This window comes from Homarus americanus, unplaced genomic scaffold (genome assembly GCF_018991925.1).
Source record: "Homarus americanus isolate GMGI-L3 unplaced genomic scaffold, GMGI_Hamer_2.0 scaffold11022, whole genome shotgun sequence".
NCBI classification, from domain to species: domain Eukaryota; kingdom Metazoa; phylum Arthropoda; class Malacostraca; order Decapoda; family Nephropidae; genus Homarus; species Homarus americanus.
The window spans coordinates 18068144-18094075 of record NW_024737068.1 but is presented as its reverse complement, the minus strand read 5'-3'; the positions used below and the strand labels follow the sequence as shown (position 1 = coordinate 18094075).

The 25932-nt window shown below is 36.4% G+C and overlaps 1 protein-coding gene across 1 annotated transcript in view; it reads left to right on the top strand.

Annotated features, from left to right (window-relative positions):
• LOC121873036 (alpha-1,6-mannosyl-glycoprotein 2-beta-N-acetylglucosaminyltransferase-like) overlaps nucleotides 1-25689 on the top strand; it is a 29412-nt gene extending 3723 nt beyond the window's left edge. The window contains exons 2-10 of the mRNA XM_042376340.1: nucleotides 1731-1939; nucleotides 2611-2772; nucleotides 10239-10382; nucleotides 11286-11383; nucleotides 12825-12926; nucleotides 14959-15157; nucleotides 17471-17685; nucleotides 18353-18482; nucleotides 24718-25689. Coding sequence (XP_042232274.1) covers nucleotides 1745-1939; nucleotides 2611-2772; nucleotides 10239-10382; nucleotides 11286-11383; nucleotides 12825-12926; nucleotides 14959-15157; nucleotides 17471-17685; nucleotides 18353-18482; nucleotides 24718-24894 — 1422 coding nt within the window. The 5' untranslated portion in view covers nucleotides 1731-1744 and the 3' untranslated portion in view covers nucleotides 24895-25689. The remainder of the gene's footprint in view (nucleotides 1-1730; nucleotides 1940-2610; nucleotides 2773-10238; nucleotides 10383-11285; nucleotides 11384-12824; nucleotides 12927-14958; nucleotides 15158-17470; nucleotides 17686-18352; nucleotides 18483-24717) is intronic.
• Nucleotides 25690-25932: the final 243 nt, after the last annotated feature.

Genomic DNA, 25932 nt, shown 5'->3' with positions numbered 1-25932 from the left:
ATTATCGTTTCGGTTAGGTGCAGATTACTACTCGAAATCGAAAAAAAATTTAGTAGTTAGCCTAACACAAAGGATAGCACAGTCTAAATAAATGTTACATTCATATCTAATAATGAAATCATACAGTAAATGTAACACTTTACCTTGAAAAAATATGAATACTGTATAACTTGATGGGGGATAAGGGTGATTTTGAGGTTGATAACATCGAGCTTCTCTTCAAGGGTTATAGCCTTTCTTTTACAATCATCACCAGGAATGCGATCACCAGAACTCTTCTTGGAGATATTCTTTTTTACCATATTCACAGTTAATACCACAAAATTGGAGAAATAGTAAGCAAAAATCGTGTTACAGCAAACAAGCGTTCGCGTTATACAAATATCGTTCCTCTATTCATAAATCGCGTTAGAGCCAATTTGTGTTGTCAAAACACGCGTTATAGCAGAACTCACTGTAGGTGCGCAACTGAAACGATAATTTTACCACCTAAAATACTACCCTAACCTAACCTAACCTAACCTATTGCTGTGTACCTATCCGGAAGGGGTGCGACCTAGCCTAACCTAAGCTAAAATATTGTTACGTCCCTCCATTCACCACTTACCCAGCTTCCACCACTGGTTACCAGTGGCTCGAGTCGCATGCACAGAAGCAGTAGATATATCACAAGTGTCATTGAATTATCACTGGCTGTCCCGCCAATCTCCGGTAATTTCTTGACGATCAGTATCAATGTAATGACAAACCACGTCACAGAAACACACTTGTGCACTGTAGTCCTCTTTAATAATCACTGATTCTTTACAACACTGTTAACAGGGTAATGTCTTCACAACTGGACTTCTCACTTTGAATATATAGTCAGCATACTACCAATGTATAATTCCTTAGTCTTTTCACTTTTCTATTGCTCACAACAGTTCCACAATAGTTGCACAACAACTATTATATTCTCCTAACTTTAGTCTGAGATATTATATAAGATAAAAACTGTAAGCCTAAAACCCTGGCTGGGCAGACGGGGAAGAGGAAGAGGGAGGGGGAGTTGGAGGTGAGGTGATACGTTTGACAGTTAGCGCCGAAGGTCTAGTGAAGTATTTATTTGTTTATTTCTGTCCTTTAGATTGAGTTTTTGTTTTTTTTTTGCTTATAAATTTCATAGAAGTGACCGGGGAGAATATAATTTACATTGCTGGAATTCTTATAAGATAGTGACTAATTTTAATGTAAACATGCAATAGTTTGCACTAGACTAAAATTGTAGTATTCATTTTGTACATTATTTTGATTACATGTACAGTTCAGCTTTGCCCTTAGGACAGTGTATGCATGTAAATGAGTTTCAATAAATGAATAAAGTTATATATATTGAGTCAAAAGTAATAGTTGAAAAACTTTATGTACAGTAGACAGAGCTTGGATGGCTAAATTTTAGAATGACCAATAATTTTTATATAAAAAATGCACAAATATTAAAGAGCACAATTTTATTGATATTTACTCCACTGGAAATGAATGTAAACATAGAAAAGATTACTGTACTGAATTACTGAATTGGCAGACAGCCCATCAGCTGATGTTCACAACAAAACGTTTGTATAGCGAGGGATACCTGCATTGTATTTTGGTATTTGAGGGGAAATTTGTGATACTGGTATTGATTTTCATTATAAATTTGCTGTCTTTTAATTTGTAAATGCAGTTTAAGAATGATGTACTTTCTACAGGTGTGTTGGTTGTGATGCGTGGTGGAGGGTGGGCCCGGGCAGTACGGGTGGTGGGCGTGGTAGTTTTGTTGTGTGTGGCATGGCTACAACTTGCACTCCCTCCGCTACCACATGATCCACAGTCTGTCCTCGGGGGTAGTGCTCGAGAAACTCCTGAGTTAGATCCAGCCCTCAATTTCCAACGAAACCCCTCTTCAAAGTTCCTAAAGGTTTGTGCTGTAAAATTTTTTTCATGTCATTCTTCATTTTAATAGGGTTTTTGGTGATATGCACCAGAAGACTTCTGTATGCTTTTTACACAATAGGCCTGTTATTCCATAAAATCTCTGCTGCACACTCATCTATACTGACATGTCTCTCATCTCTCATAGAACATAGAGTACTTTACTATTTTAATACTGGCATTTACCTTAAGCCAGACAGCTTTGGTAATACTGCACAATACTAGGCAACTTACCAGGGGATCCTGAAGTCCATCACACAAGTCCTCCAAGTATTAGCTTGGTTAATGTGTTAATCACTTGGACAGTCAGATACAGTATCTTTCCCTTCCCATTGTGGCATCAGCCTTGCATGACATATGCTGTACAGTAGAAGTCGATATAACATGAGGTACGTTCCAAGAGAGGGCCAGGGTTTGCCTCAGGCTGGTTATTGATGATGGGTTGAAGGTGGATTCTTTTTCTTTTTTTCATGATTAACTGAAACTCATGAAATATTCTTAAAAAATTGGGTTATTGGGGCTTTCCAGTTAACAATATAGTAGTCTGGTTGGTGAAGAATTCAAGGTTTTGGTATATGACAGGCAAAAAATGTACTGTATTGTGAGGAATATCCATCTAGTCATTTATTCATTTGCTCATTATCTTTGTCTTTCCAGTCTAAGACACAAACTTCAAGTTCCTCCTCTGGCTCAAAACTATCTGCTGAGCAAATATTGGAGATTCGTGAACAGATTCAACTTCGCAGTGGTAATGAAACCGTTTTAAATGAAGAGTTATTTGGACCAGTACAACCTGACACAATTGTTATTGCTGTCCAGGTAGGTACAACATTTATATATCGAGTAAAAACACTGGTTACTAACCGAGTTGTAAAAGGGACCAGACTTTGTTACTTAAGTAAAAGTATTGTTATATTGGCAAAATGTTACTCATGTAGAAGTATCCAAAGTTCAGTGTACAGTACTCAAGTAGAAGTAAAAATATCTCATTCATAAAGTACTAGTACTGAAAGTAAAAAATAACAACAAAATTATTAATTGTGTCAAGTATTAAAATAAATCTACAGTAAATTATAAAAGAACTAGTTTACTAAAGATAAAAATAAAACACACCTAACATTACACATGTTTAATTGCAAATATTTCTATTGAGAGTAATCAAAACCTGATTCTCAAAACTATGGCTGTCCAATTGGGATCTTTTAGGCCTTAATAAAAGCCCAGCATGACTAAAAAGACACTCACAAGCAGCAGATGCAGGTAGTAGGGTGTTAAGCTTAAGAGATAAGTCACATAATGTCAGGAAAGAACCCAGTAGCTCCATTCCATCCCCTGGGAATGCCAAGTCGCTATTAAACTTCTTCAGTTGAGGAATTTGTGGATGATTGTTGCCTCTGTAGCACCGAACAAGGAAAGGGTGGCTTGGGCGATTAAACTCTGTGTTCATCGCTTGGGTACATAGATGAAACGATATGAAAAAATACATGAAGAAATGCTTGTGATTGGTTAGCTTCGAAGTTTGTCCTGTGATTGGATTTTTAAAATTCTATTGTTTGGGGCATGTAACGAGTAACGATTTTTCTTTTTTCATTTATATTGGTGTAAAAATATTAGAAAATCATCCTTAAGTAAAAGTACTGACAATTTTTTAGTACTTTTTGAAAAGTAAATACTGTACCCAAAAATGTTACTTGAGTACAGTATGTATTCAAGTAAATTTACTTAGTTACTTTACAACTCTGGTTACTGATTTTAGCATGAGATGGACAAAAGAAATGGATTAAAATATGAGATTTGTGACCCACACAGCTGTATCTTCTGCTTTTATTGAATAACATTTTGTACATATTTAACCACATCCAGTAATCTATAGTTATTTCTCTCCCACAGACTTTGCCCTAGTTTGTTTATGACATGATATTGGCCATTCTTTCAAACTTGTTGCCTTCATTCTCAGGAACATATGTCATATTTGAAGTACAGTAGAAAGTCGATATAACATGAGATAGGTTCCAAGAGAGGTCGCTTTAAGCTGAATTCGCACTAAATTGAAGTGTTGTCTCAATGGAATAATTTAGTTTGGTACTTGAGAGAAACACAAAATACTAAAAAGACTGACGACTGTATTATTAAACAACGTCTTCCCTTGAAGAGGGTCATCGTGTTTCAACCCAAGTTTTAAGCTAAATGAGTCCTGAGGGACACTGCAGTACAGTACTTAACAGGGTGGTGTGGCGGTAAGATTAATAATACGGGCGTGAGAGTCTACCCAGATGCACCTCAGCCCATCTCGTAGAATAAACAAAACATTGGTTTTTGTTCTATTATGTTAAACCAAACACTCATAAATCAACACAGCTAAAATTAAGGGATGCAAAATGGTCTGTTTACTGGCTGGGAAGATGGGGGGCGGGGGGGGAGATGATATGTTTGACAGTTGATGCCAAGATCTAGTGCTTATTTATTATCTGTCCTTAAGAGTGGCTTTAAGTTTTTCTCTTATGAAATGTCATTGAACTGACATGGGAGAATATAATTAACATTGCTGGAATTTTTTTAAGATAGTAATTTGAATATAAACATGCTATAGCTTGCATTAAACATACAAATTTTAGTTTTAATTTAAGAACTTTATTACAAAGACCAAAATTTTTTATCTTTTGTGCAAAATATATGACGTTTGTATTCAAATTATTCGCTGTATAGCAAGGATTCCAATACAAATCATATTCTAACTTAAGTCTGTGACATTATATAAGATAAAAACTTAAAGCCTAAAACACCAAACCCTGGCTGGGGGGGGGGGAGTGACAGTGACATGTTTGACAGTTGGCACTGAAGGTCTAGTGAAGTATTTATTTGTTTATTTATGTCCTTTACCTTGAGTTTATGTTTTTTGCTTATAAAAAGTCACAGAAATGACCAGGGAGAATATAATTTACATTGCTGGGATTGTTATAAGATAGTGATTAATTTGAATATAGACATGCTATAGTTTGCACTAGACAAAAATTTTAGTTGTCATTTAGTACATTATTTTGAGCACATGTACAGTACAGCTTTGCCCTTAGGACAGTGTAGCATGCCGAGAGAAACATTAGGTGCAAAATTTTAAATGTGATGCGCCAGATTGACTCTTGTAAAATAGGAAAGATGGGTGTTGCTTTAAATCAATAATCTTTAATTGAATCGCTTTAAATCGACGTTCTACTGTACAGCGTATATACCTAACTTACCTCTAACTCTACTATTAACACACTGTTTTTGTGGGAAAATTTCCTCGATGCTGTACTTGTAATCATAGATCGCTTTAATAGATAAGATTATACCTTCCTCCAGTAATCTTCATTATTTGGGGTATGTGTACAGTCACTATCCAAAGTTTCGACATCCCCCCTGGCTGGGTGTTCGCCGAGGCCAGGGTTGAGGTAAGGCTGGGTGATCGGACGCAGACATTCCACCACCACAACACTCCGAGACTCACAGCACACGAGTATGGAAGGAAATTTTTACGAATTTTGATGTGACATGCACCTGAATAACAAAATTTCATTCATAACATTGTTAGCACACATAACAATAGCAAGTTAGGAGTGAGGCATGAGAAACTTGGGCTGTTCTCAACCCAGTTATGAAATATGAATATTGATAAACATCATGTGTTGATGGACTAAAAGTATAATCATATGCGTAACTAGTTGTAATATTGGTGATCTCTGTGCCATAACTCTCATGATCCGACACATTATGAAGTGAAATTTAAAAACTAACAGCAGCAGTAGACAGGAAACAAGGCAAGTGACCAAGAAGTTGTCACTAATGATGACACGCGGCCAGGCATCTACGCTGAGGGTCGAGGTCTTCGGCAAAGTCGCTGCTCCGGACCAGACAAAAATTGGTTGGGTGATACCATGATTCATGTGTAATTGCAACATCCCAAGCCAAAATACTCCAATGTAGTTAATGATACACCATTAAATATTGTAAACATGACTACATGAATTCCTAGTATGTGTAAAGTCATAATATTCCCTATACTGTACATGTATAGGCCTCACCTTGTCAACTGACCACTCACTCTCTCGACGAAATTCGGCCGCCGGCCACCCTTTATATATGCTGCCCTGATGATTCATGTGTAATACGAGGACTCGCATCTAGTGGTTCCAAGCCAGTGTTTGGCAAAGTTTTTCTTGCTCCAATCTTAACATGTTATTGTTATGTGTGGCAACAATGTTATGAATGCATTTGTTATGCAAGTTCATGCCATGTCAAAGTTCGTAATAAGTTCGTAATAAGTTCCTACCTGTGCTCATGTGCTATGAGTCTCGGAGTGTTGTGGTGGTGGAATGTGAACCTCACCATCGTAGTGCCTCATTACCACATTGCTGAACTAGTCTACATCCGATCACCCAGCCTTACCTCGACCCTGGCCTCGGCGAACACCCAGCCAGGGGGGTGTCGAAACTTTGGATTGTGACTGTACAAGTTTCTCTTTATCCATGAGAAGTGATTAAAGATATAACTGTCCAGTAATTGATTTAAACTTGTGATATTCATGAGTGAAATTCTAATAACAAAATTCAGCACTTATGTGTCAGAGTTCTTGTACATTAAAATAATGAAAATTTGGACATCTTGTAGTCTTCTGAGAAATAGATCCACATGAAAGGTGTAGGGATAAGAAATAAAAGTGAATGTTGATATCCCAATTATAATGTTTGATTATGCGGAGTAAATTTGCCTGTCCATTGTGGGTTGAACGAGGTAATTGCATCACACATTAGAAATTTAAGGACCTCCAATGTCTTAACACATCATGTACAGTATAGTGTACCTGTAGTGACATGTTTACTAACTTGATAGTTTCCATTGATGTAGAAGATTTATATGTCATCCATTATGCTTCATTTTAACGGTAATAGTTTTGTAAATACTGTAAGATTAATGATATATTGAACATGTTATGTGATAGGCATTTTTATACAGGTGTTGGCCATTATATGATGGGTTAGCGACCTCAAAAAGCCATCGTTAAGTGTTCGATCGTACAGTACAGTAAAGCCTCGAATAACGACGTTAATGTGTCCTCCAATATTGCGGTGTAAGGTGAATCGTCTTATCGCGAATCATTAATTGCCATTAAAATAAAGCAATAATAATGAGATGCATTCCCGAGTGTGACCTTTTCATATCTTTTGTGTGGCTTTTTACACTCTTTTCCCCCCAAACAACACAATTAATGAAAAGGAGATGGGACGCCATTGTTTTCGTAAGTGTTTACAGTCGGGAGTCCGGGATGATAGTTCTACACGAGAAAATTAAGAAAATAAGACCCTGGTTGTAGATGTAGTAAATTTAATGTAAAAACATGATGTATATATGTTTTAAGTAACGTTATTTAATATTAATAAATGGAACGATCGAAGTAGCTAACCACTAATAGCAAAGAAAAAAAAAGAGATGGATTGGGAACACCAACATATACTTGCGCATTTAAGGATACCGCGTCATTTATCTTAAGAATACCCTGTATGTACAAAAGATTCATTATTGTTTATTACTGAATACCCGGTATGTATTTGATTGAATTAATCTTTATATATGTGAAATGAACAATACAATTCATTGATACGTAGAATATTAAAACACAGAAGAGGATAAGAGACGACATTGTTGTCAGTGTTTACACTCGATGTATACGTGCGCACTCAAGGAATCATTTATCTTAAGAATATGTACAAAAGATTCATTATTGTTTATTACTGAATATGTATTGATTGAATTAATCTTTATATATGCGAAATGAACAATGCAATTCATTAATAATACGTAGAATATTAAAACACACACGAGGAGACAAGACGGGATTGTTTTTGTGAGTGACAATGGTTCTACATAAGAAACTGAAGAAAATAAGACCCTGGTTGTAGCTGTAGTGAACTTAATTTAAAAAAAAAATTGGATACCTGTATGTATGTTTTAAGTACTGTAATGCTATTTAATGTTAATAAATGGAACGCTAGGAGTAGCTAACTACTAATGGTAAGGAAATAAGGCGAGATGATTGGGAACGCCAACGTATGAGCAGTAAGTGCGCACATGTGAAAACATATCGTCATTTCTCAACATATGAATATGAAAGCAACACTTATTACTGTTCATATATGTTTTAAATAATATTTACGAATGTAAAACTAAAATTCTATTCACCAATGGCAGTAAAGTCTAAAACATAAGGTCAGCCAATGAATATTGTGCGAGTTTTTACTCAGATGACGAAATCAACAGGTTCAACTCTGGTTGAAGCTATAGCTTTCCATAAAGCTGTTGCTGAAACTGTTACTGAACCTGAAGTTGATGTTGAAGCTGCTTATGATGCTGAATTTGATGGTGTAGCTGAAGTTGATGGTGTAGCTGAAGTTGATGGTTTAGGCCTTCTAATAATAAAGCTCTCAAAAGAACCTTGCACAGCTGCTTTCTTTTCTCATTATACATCTTTATGTGAAGGTCATTTGCATTTATTTAAATTTTAATGATTTGTTCTGTTAATGCATCCACTTCAGAAAATGTGTTCATTGCTTGCTCCATATAATATCCACAGACCTCTCACCCTTTTCATATCGTTTTAACACATCTAGTTTCTCGGCTAAGCTTATACACTTTCTATTAGCTTTTGAAACAACACTACCATCAGTTGCTCTCTTGCTCATTTTGAATAGGGATGCAATAATGCTGTAAGAAACCTGAGAAAGTTTTTCTCCTGTTCCTGTTCCAGATGCGTGAAAACAAAAGGCCCGCCAAGCTCCGACTGTTGTTTACCACTCATTAGCCAGGCAGCTTCTTTGCGCAAGGCGCTCTTTATTTTTTTTACAGTATTTTTTTTTTATAATACATATCAGGATTTAGTTATTATTTATATGAAAATGTAATTTTATTTTATTTTTATTATATTTTGGTCGTAAATACGAATAAAATAAGGATGTAAACTGAATTGGGTCCTAAATTATCTAGGGTTTCAAATACGAAAATTTGTTGGTCGAACCGTTGTTATCCGAGGCTTCCCTGTACATAGATAGTAATATCTTATGGGGAAAAATAGGTTTCATTCCTGAGACCCTAAAGAGCTCAAACAAGTCTTATATCCTGCTGCTACAATGTCTAAATATCTCAAATAACTTATGAATAGACATGAAAACAATAAATTTATGCAAAATAAAGACAAAAGCAATAAAGATATACAAAATAAAAACAAAAACAATAAATTTACACAAAATAAAAATTTATTTTTATTTACCTTACATGACATGTACGTGCACAGTAATAAGTTGTGATCCCTCAGCTTTCATTACAAGTGGCAGCTGGAGGACTGCCAAGGTTATTGCACATCACTTTTTCATAGTGACAGTGCAGAAAAAGCACTGTGTGTGTGTATATGTGTGTGCGTGTATCGTGTGTGTGTGTGTGGGTGGGTCGGAGGGGTGGTATGTACGGTGTATCATTATGTGCTGTACTTCGATAAGTAAATTAAGCATTTCACTGACTGCCTCTCAGCAAGTAGAATCATTTAACAAAGTGAACACCTGTCTTTACTGTATATACATAATAGTTTAGATAAGGAAATTAATAAAAATATCTTATAAAATAATTTTGTTAGTATTTATTAGATTTTGTAAACAAATATTGGAGGCCATGACCATCATAAAACTGATCTGAACCATCACATGGCAGTAAATGGTGTCAATTTTATAATATCATAAAACTTACTGATTGTATATACAGCTACTCCCCTACTTACGACCTACTCGACTTACGACCACCCGGACATACGATCGCCTCAGTTGTACCAAAATTTTGTAAAATTACGTATTTTCGAGTCCCAACTTCAGTGATTGCGCTGTGTACTGACAAAATTTTCTTTGCACTTTAAAATGGCTGGCAAACTTAAAAGCGAGAGTTTTGTGGTGCTGAGAAGAAAAAGAGACACCCATTTTAGATTTTCTATGTACAGTATTATTTAAGCATTTTCGACTTAGACCATTTCGACTTACAACCTGGATTTGGGTCCCTAACTCGTAGTAAGTCGGGGAGCAGCTGTACTGTACTGTAGATCCATCATATAATGGTCAACATCTGTACGGTATACTTGAAGTTAAAGTTCTATAAATGTATATGGAACTTAGGATTGGGTGCTGTTGCAAGAGTCTTGTAATTTTTTTTTTATTACTACTGTTGAGTTTAGTTATAATTTTGTATACACCTAACATCTAATTAATTTATTCCAGGTGCACAATCGACTTGAGTACTTGCGGCACCTCATTGTATCCCTTGCTCAGGCCCGGGATATTGATTCTGTACTTCTGATATTCTCTCATGATTACTTTGATGAAGATATCAACCAGTTAATCACCACCATTGATTTTTGTAAGGTGAGGTGTTCTCTATATTAAATACTGTATATGCAGGTATCCCTTGCTTAATGAATGGGTTAGGTTCCTGGAAAGCCATTCATTAAGTGAATTTTCGTATCTTGCATAACAGAACTAATGGAAAAAATAAGGTTTGGTTCCCAAGAATAAAACAACAACAATATTATACCCCCAAAACATGAATTCGGTTCACAAACAACAAAAACACTAATAAAATACTATATAGATTCAAATATGTAGCATTAAAAAAAGATTAAATGAAAGTAACACAACTGCCAATTCCATAAGACACTGGCTGTGTGGCTTCAACATTCGCCATATCACACTGCCTCTGCTGACCTTTGGCAATGGGGCTCCCACACTCGGCTAGCCCCTCCTGCTTAGCATGCTAACTCTCGCGCACAAAGAAGTATTTATTCCTTTAATGTTTTTGACCTTATGATAGTTACTTCTTTTACTTTTTTGCTCATTTTGTATGAAGGATTGTGTGTGTATGTAACTGAGTAAATAAAGAAAGTGAAACAAGTTAAGTTTATCTATGCAAAACGATATGAATTTTTGCTCAGACCAAAATTTGTACAGTATAATTGAAAGTAGCTCTCGTTAAATAAGAAAGAGGACTTAAGAAATTTGTATAAGCAAATTTTTGTATCTCTAACGTTCATAAAGTGAGGGATACCTGTACTGTACTCCCATTACTGTCAATTTCTTTATACTGGATGTATTAAATATCTCATTTATCCTGGGAGCTCATCAACCCCAGATAATTTCTTTTCATTTTATTCGTGTCTTCCTTAAGTTATGTTCCTTATTTCCAGTCTGTCATCATTGTACACTTCTGTTATAATTAAAAGTGTCCTAGGAGAATAATATGTTAATGGATTGTTTTTCCCACATTTTCAGGTTATGCAGATTTTCTACCCACATTCACTACAAACTCACCCACATAGCTTCCCTGGGGAGTCACTAGGGGACTGTCCTAGAGACACTAAACCAGAGGAGTGAGTATTTATATATTCTTATTTATCATTCCACCACTTATTAGCTGTTCAGGTGGTTGGTATGCTTTTTGTTTGTACTGTACAGGAAGAAACCAGATTACTTAAGAGAAAACCTGCTATGTTTGGGTTTGGGTCACACTGGATAACGCTCTTCTCACTTCTGACCCGGGCCGAGGATTGAACCCAAAGATGTGTGCATTACTGCTTTGAATCCCCCTATGAAAGATAATTATTTATTTGGTTTGCTTTTATTGTCCAAATACTTTTTTTTTCCAGTGTCTGCAGTGCTCCTTTATTCTTAGTCTTGGTCAATTTAGTTACAGTGAAACTTTGTGAATTTTAGTGAGATTGGGGATGGAGATGACAAAGCACACATATTTTAGGACTTAACATCAAAATACTTCAATGGCTCAAACACTGGATATGTAAGCCTTTATAATACTGTAGTATGTTTTAGAGTATTCATTTACTGTATTTAGTTATACCCAGGCATTTGCTTACCAGAAATCAGAAGTCTTGAGAATGGAATGTCAAAATTGCTCTTTCCACATAAAGCCCAGCACAGTACTGTACTGCACTTCTCCCACTGTTGTACTGTGCAGGGTAACAAAGATAATTAGGGTAAGTTCCTGTCTATATAATTCTGACATGATAATTATGAGTACGTAAATGTCTCAAAAGGAATTGAACAACTCACGTACTATATGTAAGTTTTGTCCAATTTAGAAAGGTAAAAAAAATGAAGAGGACAATTTTAAACAGTTAATAGAAGCTTATCATCTGCAGATTTATTTTTTCCTGATTTCTTGAGGTCATGTACAGTACTGTGATCTTGTTACACCCAGACTTCACCATTATCTACTACAGCTTTGTACCAGCATCCAGTCAGTAAAGAACTGAACACACTTATCCTAACCCCTTGAGTTTGAAAGGCTTTTGCCCTAGAGAGAGAACATATAAATAAGTTCTATTATACTGTACATTCACTCACTGCAGTGGTTGGCCTGAAACTTATGTAAACAACAGCAGACCTTTTGTTTGTTCTTTCAGACATTCTGCCACCTGAAGTAGGGATGCTTATGCAACATATTTTTAAGCTACTTGCATGATTAGTGTTCAGATTCAAGAATGATTTTCAGGTAATTGTGGTACTGTATCTATTGAAGTTTGTCAGATTGGGTTACCTGATGAGTGTGGGGGAGTGTCTCTTTTCTGGTTAGCAAGTATAGATGTTGACTTGGCTCTTAACATATGGAATGATAAAAAAAATTTCAGGGGGTGTCAGGTGCATTTTAGTATGCTAAAGTGTTTGATATATTGATACCCTTACTCTTGAGGAAACCAAATTCAAGTATCCTAAACTCAGGCAATAATCTGACACTAAATGGAAACCAAGAAGTAAATTTAATATCGCTGAGCTATTATATATTTTTATTTCTAGAGCGGCACAAAGTAAATGTGTCGGCACACCAGACTTATACAAACACTACCGAGAGGCACGCTTCACACAGACTAAACATCACTGGTGGTGGAAGGCCAACAAGTAAGTTTTGTCACATGATTTAATTATAACTTCAAATTGTTTATTTAGGAGTGAAAAGTGGCTACCGGGTAAATTTTGCTTGAAGCTGTATTTCCATGGTTGCCATTTTACTCTTTATTTAATCAGAATGATAGTTTTCCTTGCGTTGTTCAGTTACTTTGACAGTGTGTGCGTGTGCAAAAGTTTTATTGGACTTTACTGTTATGTTACATGGCACAATTGGGGTGACGTGCATGTATCAATGTGGCTCTATTTTGTAACTTGCCACCTGTTTAGGGTGACCTTTGAATATGTGTGTGTGTCAAAGTTTACAAACATTCCTCCCAGTAAAAGCTTAGGTTATGTGTGACTTGATTTAACCCAAAGATCGCTTTTCGGTCTTGACAGCTGTTGCTCAAAAAATTAGATGTTTGAGGTTACAATAAACTCTTTAAACATGGCTGGTAATGAGTAATGTCACCAAGCAGCTCATCTTCCCCATTGAGCAGATTGTACAATAGAGAATTAGCTCCTAAAACTCAGAACTGCACCAAAATTCTATGCTGGCAAAAAGGGGATCTTGTTGGGTGTGTGTCATTTTCATATTTATGAGGAAAGAAAACTCCCAATTGACAGGCATGATGAATATAACTTGGAGATTCTTTTTTTTTCTGTCTCTTTCTTTTTAATAGATGGCTTCCACTTCACAGGTTGTCTCAAACTAGTACCAGTTTTTATATATACAGTGGGGTATGCTATAACAAACGGATTCTATTACGAATATTCCTATAACAAACGGTTTTACCTATAAAATTGAGAATGCTATAACGAACGCAACTCCTACAACGAACGCGGATGAATACGGGACTATTTCGTCTGGCGCATGAGTATTGTTGTACCGCGGCTCACAACAAGAGCGTCAGGCGCCATATTGGTTCATTGTGTAGACAGTGCACCACTGAACTTGTTGAAATTTCGTCTTTTGATGTGGAAATTCGTGTTATTTTTATAACTATTTTGTTATACCTGTGTACAATTGTAACAATGAATCGTCAAAAGCGAGTGAGAAAGCTAATAACCTTTGAAACTAAGAAAGAAATTATAAATAAACAGACAAAGTGCCTGTAAGACAGTCACCAAAGAGGGCTAGGAAGGATGACTCCTTTCCTTCCACCTCTTCTCCATAATTCTCTCCTCCCCCCTCCTCCTCTGCCTCCTGTCCTGTATACTAACAACACTAAGGTAAGATAAAGTACCGTATTTTTTACAATTTCCACAGAAATTTTTCAGTGTTAAGTGGTTGTATTTGGGGGCCTGGAACGGATTAATCCTATAACGAACTAATGCCATAACGAACGAGGTTCTAGAACCAATTAGATTCATTATAGCATACCCCACTGTATACAGGTACTCCTCGACTTATGACGTACTTGACATAAGACCACCCAGACATATGACCGCCTGGAAAATGTCCCCCATCCCTGGAATTTTCCGGGTAATGGAAAAATGTTCTTGGAAGTTTCAGAAATTACCCATTACATCATCTCTCGAATCCGAAAAAATATCCCCCATCCCCGTAATTTTCCGGGAATTGGGAAAATTTTCTCGGAATATTCCAGAAAATGTGCTTCTTGGAAAATCATTCCCAAAGCCGGAATTTTCCGGAAAACTGTTTTCCGAGAAAATCTGAATTCCGGCTATCGGAGATTTCCGGGTTTGAGGGATTCCAGCTAACGGAGATATTACTGTGAGGGAGTTGTTACTGTGAACTTGTTTTTTAACTTTGTCAAATGAAATGGATGGAGTCTTTGCTCTAAAAGGAGTAGTTGTACAGGGTCAGGACTCATCATCTCTCATGTCTTAAGAGCAAATTGTGACCTCTAATGTCTTATTTTGATAAATGGTTGTCACAGGTTGGCGAGCGATATTTGGATTACTTTCCCTCATATAGCATAAAGTGTTGGCATCATATTCATGAATTGCTCCTTACTGGGTATTTTTTTGCCCAGGTATATATAAGAATGTTTTAGAATAAAATATAAAACTTTTTCAGAATTTTTGATGATGTGTGGATCTTGAAGAACCACACAGGATTGGTGCTATTCTTGGAGGAAGATCATTATGTGGCTGAGGACTTCTTGCACATGTTGCGACTTCTGGCTGCTGCCATTCCCCGAGCCTGCTCCAAATGTTCACTCATTACTTTAGGAAACTATCTTAAAAATTATAATTTCCACACCGATGCAAGAAAGGTCTTGTAATTCTGTTCATAATATAAGGCTCTTAACAAGTAGGATTGTTTTAAACAATGAACACAAAATTAGGAAGTCTTAATTTTGTGTTGGTAGACTGTAGATAGTAACTGCCTGCACGAGAAAAATGTTGGTTTTAAAATACTTCCTCCGGTAAACTTAGAACTACAATAGAGTTGTGTTTGCAATCTGTATCACTTTCAGTGTGACCCATGTACAGTCACTCCAAAGGGTATCTTTACGATTTTGTGAGATAATATGTTACAACTGATGAAGGATTTTGACAACCCTACCGAGACAACAGAAGCTGCAGTGTTCATTTTGAAATTCATCGAACCCCTCCGTAAAGATACCTTTTGGAGTGATTGTACCTTCAGTTAATATACCCTGTATATTTTTTTAACAACACAGGTATCCCTTGAGATACGAATGGGTTAGGTTAAAAAAACATTTGTTAGGCGAATTTTCATATCTTGAATAGAAAAACATAAGGGTAAAATAGGGTTCGGTTCCCAATAACAAAAATACTCCAATATCTTACCCCAAAAACATGAGATTGGTTCACAAACGAGAGAAAAACCTACTTAACTAATGATAAATATTACATAACTAATGTAATTTAGTACCTAACACATTAAAAACATTAATAAAATACTATCAAAATGAAAATATGCAGCTAAAACTATTAAGGAAAAGCTAAATCAAAGTTTAACACAGCCGCCAGTGGCGCCATTTGCATAGAAGCTGGCTGCTTTACGCATGACTGCAGGGCCGGCTCCAGCTATTTGGGGTCTGTGTGGCTGCACACCCCTCCTGATTACAATATATTTGTTGTTTAGTAGGATTCGTATTTCAATTCCAATGTGTTGTGTGGCTTGCGCATCTCAAAACTGCAGGAGATTGCATTTCAGCCATATATATATATATATATATATATATATATATATATATATATATATATATATATATATATATATATATATATATATATATATATATATATATATATATATATATATATATATGTATGTATGTATGTATGTATGTATGTATGTATGTATGTATGTATGTATGTATGTATGTATGTATGTATGTATGTATGTATGTGCTGATAACCACAAGGAAAGAAGAAAACACGAAGTTCCCAAGCGCTTTCGTGCAATTCACATCTTCAGGGGTGAGTACAGACTAAGGATAAGTACAAAACAAGTTATATATATACACAGGAGGGTGAGATCAAGTCCACAGTGGTCAGGTATAGGTAATGACCCTACTAATCTTCACAAAAGCACTACAGTGGTCAGTGGTCAGGTCAGAGGGTAAGCTGACCCAACCTTCTCACCTGGTTACAAATCTTCTTTGTGTTTACTTTTTCCTTGTGGTTATCAGCATATATATATATATATATATATATATATATATATATATATATATTCTCATACAAATATTATCAGCATATATATATATATATATATATATATATATATATATATATATATATATATATATATATATATATATATATATAATATAATAAAAAAATCAGTAATGAGGGGGTGCCTCTTTTTCTTCTCAGCACCATGAGAACTCTCACTTCTATGCTTGCTAGCCATTTTAAAGGGAATTACAAATGAAAATTTTGTCAGTACACAGTGCGATCACTAACGTTGGGACTCGAAAATACGTAATTTGAAAAATATTTTATACGACTGCGGCTGTCGTATGTCCGGGTTGTCGTAAGTCGAGGAGTACCTGTACTGTAGGATTGTATGTGCATGTAACTGAATGAAAAATATGAAAAAGTAATGTTTATGTACCCCAAATCTGTTTTAAAAAATAACAATAACCTAACTCCTACTTCAGCCTGGTAAGGAAAGTGCTAGGGGGATGTGGCTGCCCCACTGCCCCAGCTGACTCCTGGGGGCACGTGATTTGAATTTTTACCAAGACCCAAATTTGTATAAGTGGGAAAAGGTTTCATAACACCAATTAGAGGTGCATATTTAGCAAAAAATTTGTATCTCAAGGGATACAATAATGTCTTCAATATTAAAATTAGTGAATAAAATTGAATAATGAGTGGGAAGTGAGGACAACCAGTAGGGGATGATGGAGGCTGCTGATAGGAGTTACTGTCTCATATGTATTTGTTGCTTTTGAGGTTAATCATGTTTTTGGCTATTTATAATGTTTACCGATTTTTCTAGAAAAAATGGAATTTGATTATTTTGTTTCTTTGGATCCCTGTACATACATACATTTTTTTTACAGCTGCATATGATTGTAGACTTGGACATAACATATTTGTTGCAGGTTGAAGTGACTCAGTGGGTGTCATCAAAACACAACATGGGATTTGCCTTCAACCATAGTGTGTGGCAGCAGATAAAGGCTTGTAGTACTAAGTTTTGTGATCATGATGACTACAACTGGGACTGGTCACTGCTTCATGTCAGTAACACTTGTTTGACACAGAAGCTGCACACACTTGTTCTTCGTGCACCTCGAGTCTTCCACATCGGAGAATGGTAAGCAAAGAATCATTGCATGAGGTTGTTTTAGGCGAAAGTGATGAAGCCAGTTTACTAAATTTTAGCATTTTATAACAACCATTTTGTTACTCAACAATTATAGAACATTATAACTTCTTCTTGATAACTTATTTTAGTCTGCATTTCCTTTTGAATGGCCCCTCATGAAACTCTGATCATCCACCTAAAGAAAGCCAAAGTTTATATACATTTGTTCCAGATGATGATATCCTCCTGTGCTTTACACCTAAGGCATATAAACTATATCCCAGTAATGTTAACTGAATTCAGAGTTTCATCCTGATCTTTTTATTCTAAAAAGAAAAAGATTGACAGTGGTTTGTATGTTACCAGGTTAACACTCTTAGATACCCAAGTATTTTGATGGTAGCATACCACTGCTCTATATAATTGTGTATGGCTGTGTATCTTACCTAAGATTTTGATTAAGATTAGAAATTTTATAAAATTTGAATGATCCTCTTTTGTTTACTATATAATATGTTCATATACAGTATAGGCAATATTAGAGGGCATTCACTCTCATAAAAAGGGATTTATTGAAATATGAATGGTGAAAAGTGATGATAATCAACTATCACATGGGCATCTCATTATTGATTGGTGTAAATCAATCTTAATATAGTTCTCTTAATGTTTTCAGTGGTGTACACCATAAAAAAAAGGATTGCAGCTCCCGTGCAGTTCTTATCAAGGTGCATCGAGCATTGCAAGCTGGACAACGCACACTTTTTCCACGTCAGCTTGTGGTTGTTCATACTCCACCAAAAAAGGTATATACTTCTTCACTGATAACATTCAAAGTAACATTACTAATCAGTAGCTTCGTGCATTATTTAACACTTATTAGAAGGGTATGGGAAGATTTTCTGATAACTTACTGTAAAGTCACATTCACTCTGTGTTTGTCATTTTAGATTCCAGATATGTTATCACTTTTTAATTGAATAAAATTTTCAGGTTTAAAGCATGGTGTTAAGAAAATGTTAAATTCTACTGGTTACCAAAATTGTGGTTACAGTACTTTTTTATCCATGTATAAAATTTGTATGAAACTGGTTTTATAATTCCTAAAGGAAGTAAAGTACCAATATCTTGAAGGTTTGTCTGAATTTCTGTAAGAATTTTGATGTGTGAATAATAATACAGGAATACCCAGGTTATTGCAAAGGTTGCATTCCTAAAAGTCATTGCAAAAAACAAATTTCCCTGGAAGAATTAATGTAAATGGGGAGATATGTTCCCAGCCGGCAATTTTCACCACATATTTTTCAATATACAGTCTCTCCTCGACTTGCGACGTGGTTCCGTCCCGACGACCAGGTCGTAAGTCCAATTGCTCGTAAGTAGAAAAGGCGAAAATAATACATAGAAATTCTAAAATGGGTGTGTCTTTTTCTTCTCAGCACCATGAGAACTCTCACTGTTACACTTGCCAGCCATTTTAAAGGGAATTACAAACGAAAATTTTGTCAGTACACAGCGCGATCACTAACGTCGGGACTCGAAAATACGTAATGTGAAAAATGTTTTATACAACCGTGGCCGTCTTATGTCCGGGTGGTCATAAGTCGAGGAGAGACTGTACAGGTACACTCATGCTGTAATGCAATAAAATAACTACAAGACTGTACAGTACTATAAAAACCCTACAAAAAACAGTGTGAGTGTGCATGCATAATTCAGTGCTTGAGTGAGTATGCATGCATGAGTGAGTGTGCATGCATGAGTGAGTGAGGTTGTGCTCCTAGGTGACTTCAATGCCAGAGTTGGCAGAGATGCTGACATATGGCAAGGAACCATAGGGAGAAACGGAGTAGGTAAGTGTAATCCCAACAGCTTACTCCTCAGCAAGTGTGCTGAACACAATCTCACCATCACCAACACCTTGTTTAGGCAGGCTGACAAGTTCAAGGGTTCTTGGCAACCCCCACAATCCAAACATTGGCATCTCATTGACAACATCATTGCCAGAGAAAGAGATATCTGAGATGTCCTCATCACCCAAGCCATGCATGGCTCAGATTACTGCGACACTGATCATCGTCTTGTCAGAACTAAGTTCGCACTTCATGTCGCCCCAAAACAGCGAAGACAACAAGCCTCTAGAACAGGCCTTAACACTAAGCGACTGGACGATCAAGCAGTAGCACATGCTTCCTGAGAGCAGCTCAACGATGAGCTGATAAACAACCCAACAACAAACAACCAAAATCCAGTTGCCGAATGGGGTCCCATCAAAGCTGTCATCACAAAACCCTGCAACAAGACCCTCGACCTGATAAAAAGAAAATACCAGGATTGATTTGATGAAAACAACCCGAAAATCAAAGTACACTGGACCCTCACTTTATGCAGCTACCTTATTTCTATCCACAATTCATTTATGCAAGAAAGATTCCCTATTTTGCATTCTGTAGAAAATATGGAGCACTAGTTTTACAGTATATTATATTATGTTTATTTCTAAGCCACATTAGAGTATTTTAATGATTTTCTACATATTTTATAGCATTACTGCTCCAGAAAGGGTTGTGAAACGTAGTACAGTATGTGTGCATGCATGCATGCTTGCATGCCTGTTTGTGTCTACTGAGCTGTATGTAATGTCACGGGACTTGGCTGGAGTAGTGAGTCAGCCACTTCACACACTTTCACTTTCCACACAAACACCCATGCTCTTAGTGTATTGTGTTATATTATCTTTATTTCTAACCAACATTGGAGTACTGTAATGATTTCCCCAAAACTTTTGTAGCATTACTGTTGACTTTTAGTAGTTGTAGAACGTACCCTAATTTTCCCCATGAGATTAAGTACCATATTTTGCGGCATGTAAGATGCACCGGCGTATAGGACGCATCCTAAATTTAGCATGAAATATGTTGGAAAAATAAAATTGAGGGGAATTTTAATGTTGTTACAAAAAATTTATTGCCACTATTTGTAAAAAGAAAACATTCATTCCAAAACATGCCAGTATGTACTATCGTAACGTTACCAAAACAAAACAAAAATGGCTGCCAGGTGGGTAGACCGTTGTTCCTTTGTTTGTTGAGCATTAGCCGGTAATTGAAGCATTTCGTGCCTCAATGAAGATTTGTTTTATTTTATAAGGCAGTTACACGTTTATACAAGAAATATAACACTGGTTATTGGTGGGAAATCTGTAAACATCAATGACAACGAGTGGTTTGCCTGACCACTGTCGGCAGTTTCAAGAATTATCACAGTCATTTACTGAATGCTCCTTGTTTATTTATTATTGTTTTAATTGTTCTCTTTGTTAAATGGAATTATTCTTGTTATATACCATATACAGTGGTCCCTTGGTTAACAAACGGTTCGGATAACGAAATTTCGGTTAACTAATTACCTTCCATAAGAATCTTCAATTCGTTTAACGAACAAAAATTCGATTAACGACATCCTTACGAAAACAAGTCAACATGTTTTGGCTTGCTCACCAGCTGGAAGATTAGTCCGCCAATACAGTAATCGGTTCTAGGGCTTACATTCGTTTCCATTGGAGTAAATATCAAGAAGGTTGTGCTCTTTAATATCTTTGCAAGTTTTACCGGTATATTAAAATTATGAGTCATTTTAATACTTATTTAACATAATTGCAGTACAGGGAACTAGTTTTTGGTGCGCCCATCAGCCAAGGTGTCTGTTTAACTCTCTCTACAGTGGAGGAAACATCTTGCTTGTGGATCTCTTGAACACAGAGTATTTTTACATTTTTACAGTACAATTATTGGTCATTCTGAAATTTATTTAACTTATTGATAATATATAGTGCAGTGTTGATTTAATTAAAATAATTTTTAATTACAGCTAGTGAACTTTAAACTTTCGTGGTGAAATTACTGTATTGAATCCAGCATGGGTCCAAAGAAATCTAGAAAGGCGATTTCAATTCAAGTGAAACAGGAAATCATTAAGAAACATGAAGAGGGCATTAGAACAAATGTGTTTAGTAAAGAATATGGCATGTCGGCATCAACTGTGTCGACAATTCTTGCGCAGAAAGACAAATTTAAAGAAATTAAAGTGAGAGATAAATCTACCAGAGTGTTTAAAGGTAGATCATTAATTGCAGAAACAGAGAGGTTATTTCTTATTTGGATTAAGGAAAAACAAATGAAAGGAGATTCAATTTCTAGTGAATTTATTTGTGAAAGAGGCAGGGAAGTATACGAACACTTGAAGGAAGAGCAACTTAGTTCTTCTGAAACTGAGTTTGAAGAGTTTAGAGCCAGCAAGGGCTGGTTCGATAAATTTAAGAAAAAAAGTGACATTTTTTGTGTTGTTAGGCATGGTGAAGCTGCCAGTGCAGATAAAGAAGGAGCAGCAAAATTTGTAGTGGAGTTCAAGGAACTGATGGATGAAGAAAATTATCTTCCACAGCAAGTGTTCAATGTGGATGAAACCTGGCTGTTCTGGAAGAAAATGCCCAAAAGGACACTCATCACCAGAGATGAAACTTCCTTACCGGGGCATAAACCCATGAAGGACCGTCTCCCTCTATTGCTTGGTGCCAATGTTTCAGGGGATTTCCGACTGAAGCCCATGCTTGTTTACCACTCTGAAAACCCCAGGGTGTTCAAGCAACAAAAGGTGGTAAGAGGACAACTTGGTGTTTATTGGAAGTCCTATCCATAAGGCATGGGTAACAAGAGAGCTCTTTAATGAATGGGCTGTTGAGGTGTTTTGCCCTTCTGTGAAGAGCTACCTAACCACCAATAAACTTCCTTTAAAGGCTCTTCTCCTTCTGGATATTGCCCCTGGTCATGACCCTGAACTTGCCAGCACTTTGGAGGCTCGATTTGACTTTGTCAAAGTGTTGTTTTTGCCTCCCAACACTACATCAATTATGCAGCCAATGGACCAGAATGTAATCAGTAACTTCAAGAAGCTGTACATGAAGAAAATGTTCAGAAGGTGTCATCAGGCAACTTCCACTGAACCTGTTCTAACACTGTCACAGTTCTGGAGGATGCAATACAACATCCTGGAGGCTGTAAAATTGATCGTGTCATCATGGCAAGAAGTCTCCATTTGATCCCTGAATTCTGCATGGAAAGCACTGTGGCCAACAGCAGTCCATGATTTTGAGGGATTTGAGGAAGAAACAGAGTTGGACAAGGAGATTGTGTCCATTGGTCAGTCAATGGGACTCGAAGTGGAGGAGGATGATGTTGAAGAGCTTGTGATGTCTCATGAACAGGAACTTACTCCTGAAGATTTGAAATAACTGGATGAGATGCTAGAAACAGACAGTGGTGAGGAGGAAAAGGAAATTGATGACTATATGTCTTCCAATTTAAAAGATGTTGTTCACTAATGTGAGATGTTCAGGAAACTGGCTTCCAGGCACCCTGATGTGGAAACAACAGAATTTATTTTGTGTACTGTTGAGGACAAAGTGGTCTCCTTCAAAAACCAGTTAATGATCAGGAGAAATGCCCCACAACCAAAAATTGACAGTTTCTTCTCTAAAAGGCAGCGGGAGAAAGATGCTACCCCTCAGCCTTCAACTTCAAAAAGGAGAAAGGATTTTCCTGTTGGAGAATCTGTCAGTCCAGAGGTTCCTGACATTATTATGGAAGGTGACTTGCCTTCCAAGAAGCAGTAAAATGCTTCTCCTCCACCCCCACTTCCTTCTCTTCTCCCTTCTCCTCTTCCACCTCCCACTTCAAATTCACATCAGCATCATCAACCAGGAGCCTTCTATACAGTATACACACCTCAAAGTAAGTGTACTTTACTGCATTTTTTCTTTACTTTGTATGTATTTTTCGGTGAGCTGGAAACAATTACCCAAAATCCCATTGAAACAATGGATTCGGCTAACGAAATTTTCGGTTAACGAACGACCCTCTGGAACGAATTGTGTTGGTTAACCGAGGGACCACTGTATATTCATCCTGAAGTTGTTTGGATTCTTAAACTAGGGGGATGCTGAGATCCCAAGCTGGACCCCAATTCTGACCTTTACCATATTGGACGCAGGGTGATTTGAGGGTAAAATTTTGAGAGAAAAAAGCAGGTCCTGTATGCCGCAAAATATGGTATTCACTACTGTATAGTCTACGTTCCATCCTCCGAGTTCACTGGGAAGACGAGAACAAATGCCAGTATTCTCGCTGACACCAACTGTTGGACCATCAAGGCTACCATTATCCATGAACAACTATGTTAGACTGGCCATGTTACCCGCATAGATAACAGTTGACTGCCAAAGCAGCTACTTTACAGTTATCTAATGAATGGCAAATGTAATGCTGGCAGACAACGGAAAAGGTATAAGGATAATCTTAAGACAAACCTGAAAAAGTGCCAAATCGACCCCCTTACGTGGGAAATGACCACTCAACACCATAATGCTTGGAGGGGCACCACAAGAGGTGCCAGTACTCTACTTTCAAATTAGCATGACTGCATACCAAGGCAGACAAGTGCCAGTGCTGGAAAGACGCTGCTGCCACCCCTCCTGTACTAGATGTAGCCCTTCACACGTGCAACATCTGTGGACGACCCTGCTGATCCTGTATCGGCCTCTTGAGTCGCTTCGGAGCTCACCAATGAAGGCGACATCTGTCATATGAATACACAACAAAAACACTTCACTGTGCAGCATGCTTGTTCCACCGTGCACTAACTTCTAACAGCAGAATATGAGAGCTGTGGCTAGCCAACACGGTTTTAAATACAGAATAACTGTAACATATAAAAAAAAAAATTTGCGAATCATCTGGTATGCTTTGCGAATTTCGAATAGGGGTGTTAAAATATTAATTGCAAATAAACTGGGTTGTGAATAGCAAGGTATTCCTGTACAGTAGTTACACTTATGAATACCATAAAGTATCAGGAAAGAAAAGAAGCATTTGGTTTAAAAAAAAAGCCATTTGGTTGTGAGATTGGAAATATACTTGCTACATCTCAGATATTCGAATTGAGAAGCAAATGGGTTATTGATGTCATGATTTTTTCTTGTTCCAGGTTAAGAAACATAAAGGCAACGGTGGTTGGGGTGACAAACGTGACCATGCCCTCTGCCGATCATTCAGTGTATCAACCTCCCCGGATAGCAACATAATTAATAGCCTAGTCATTATGGGTTCAATGGTCAGTAATAGCTCAATAAACAGCAGTACACTAGTCAGAAGTGGCTCTTGATTATGGTATTGCAAAATTTTTATACTGATGTAGATGAGGCAAGTTATCAGTGAAGGTGACCTTGAGCCCAGCTCCATCACTCGTATACAATTCTTTACATACTTTACAGGTCCGTATCTCTCTTTATCTTTGTCCATACAAAAATTTATTTAATTGTTCTCTCCTGTGGGTGAAAGGTTCAAGGTGGCTTCACTAATGAATTTAGTTTTAATGAAAGAAACCATATAATGACATGGTACCAGATATTCTCGACAATCGACATGGATACAGCTGCTCTGATTAATGAGTAGTTGTCCATTAATATTTGCTGGCTTATGCACAACAATATTTTAAAGACATATTCATGTAAAGTTCATATATAACTCCTGAAGCTAATTAATCATAATGAGTATAAACAGTAACACTACCCATGGATGCCAAAGCATCTTGCTTTTAAAATGTTTTCTTTTCATAATTGGTTGACAGTGTATCAATTGGAAACTAATTTTGTGATTCTACAAATATCATCAAGACGTCATGTACGAAGCAGTTAGGATATGTAATTTTTATTATATATTCTTGTTGCTCATAAAAGGTATACAATATTGAGATTGTAAATTTTCATTTTTAATGCATCAATGATGTATTGTTTTAACTTGGTTTTAAATCATGTGTAGTAAGTTTTATGCATATTTTAGATTTTTTTTAATTTTTTTTATTAAATCTGCTGCTGTTTGTGCTTTGGAATAATGTGTCAAAACAGTGTACACTTCTTTTTAATGTATTGTGTAATGTATGTGCAAACTGTAAAACATAGCCTGCTTTTATATATATATATATATATATATATATATATATATATATATATATATATATATATATATATATATATATATATATATATATATATATATATATATATATATATATATATATATATATATACTGTATATACTTTGCACACATGTGGATACAATCACAAGGACTGTAAACTTACACAGGCTTCTTCTAGAATGTTTATCTCTGTAAAACATAGCCTGCTATATATATATATATATA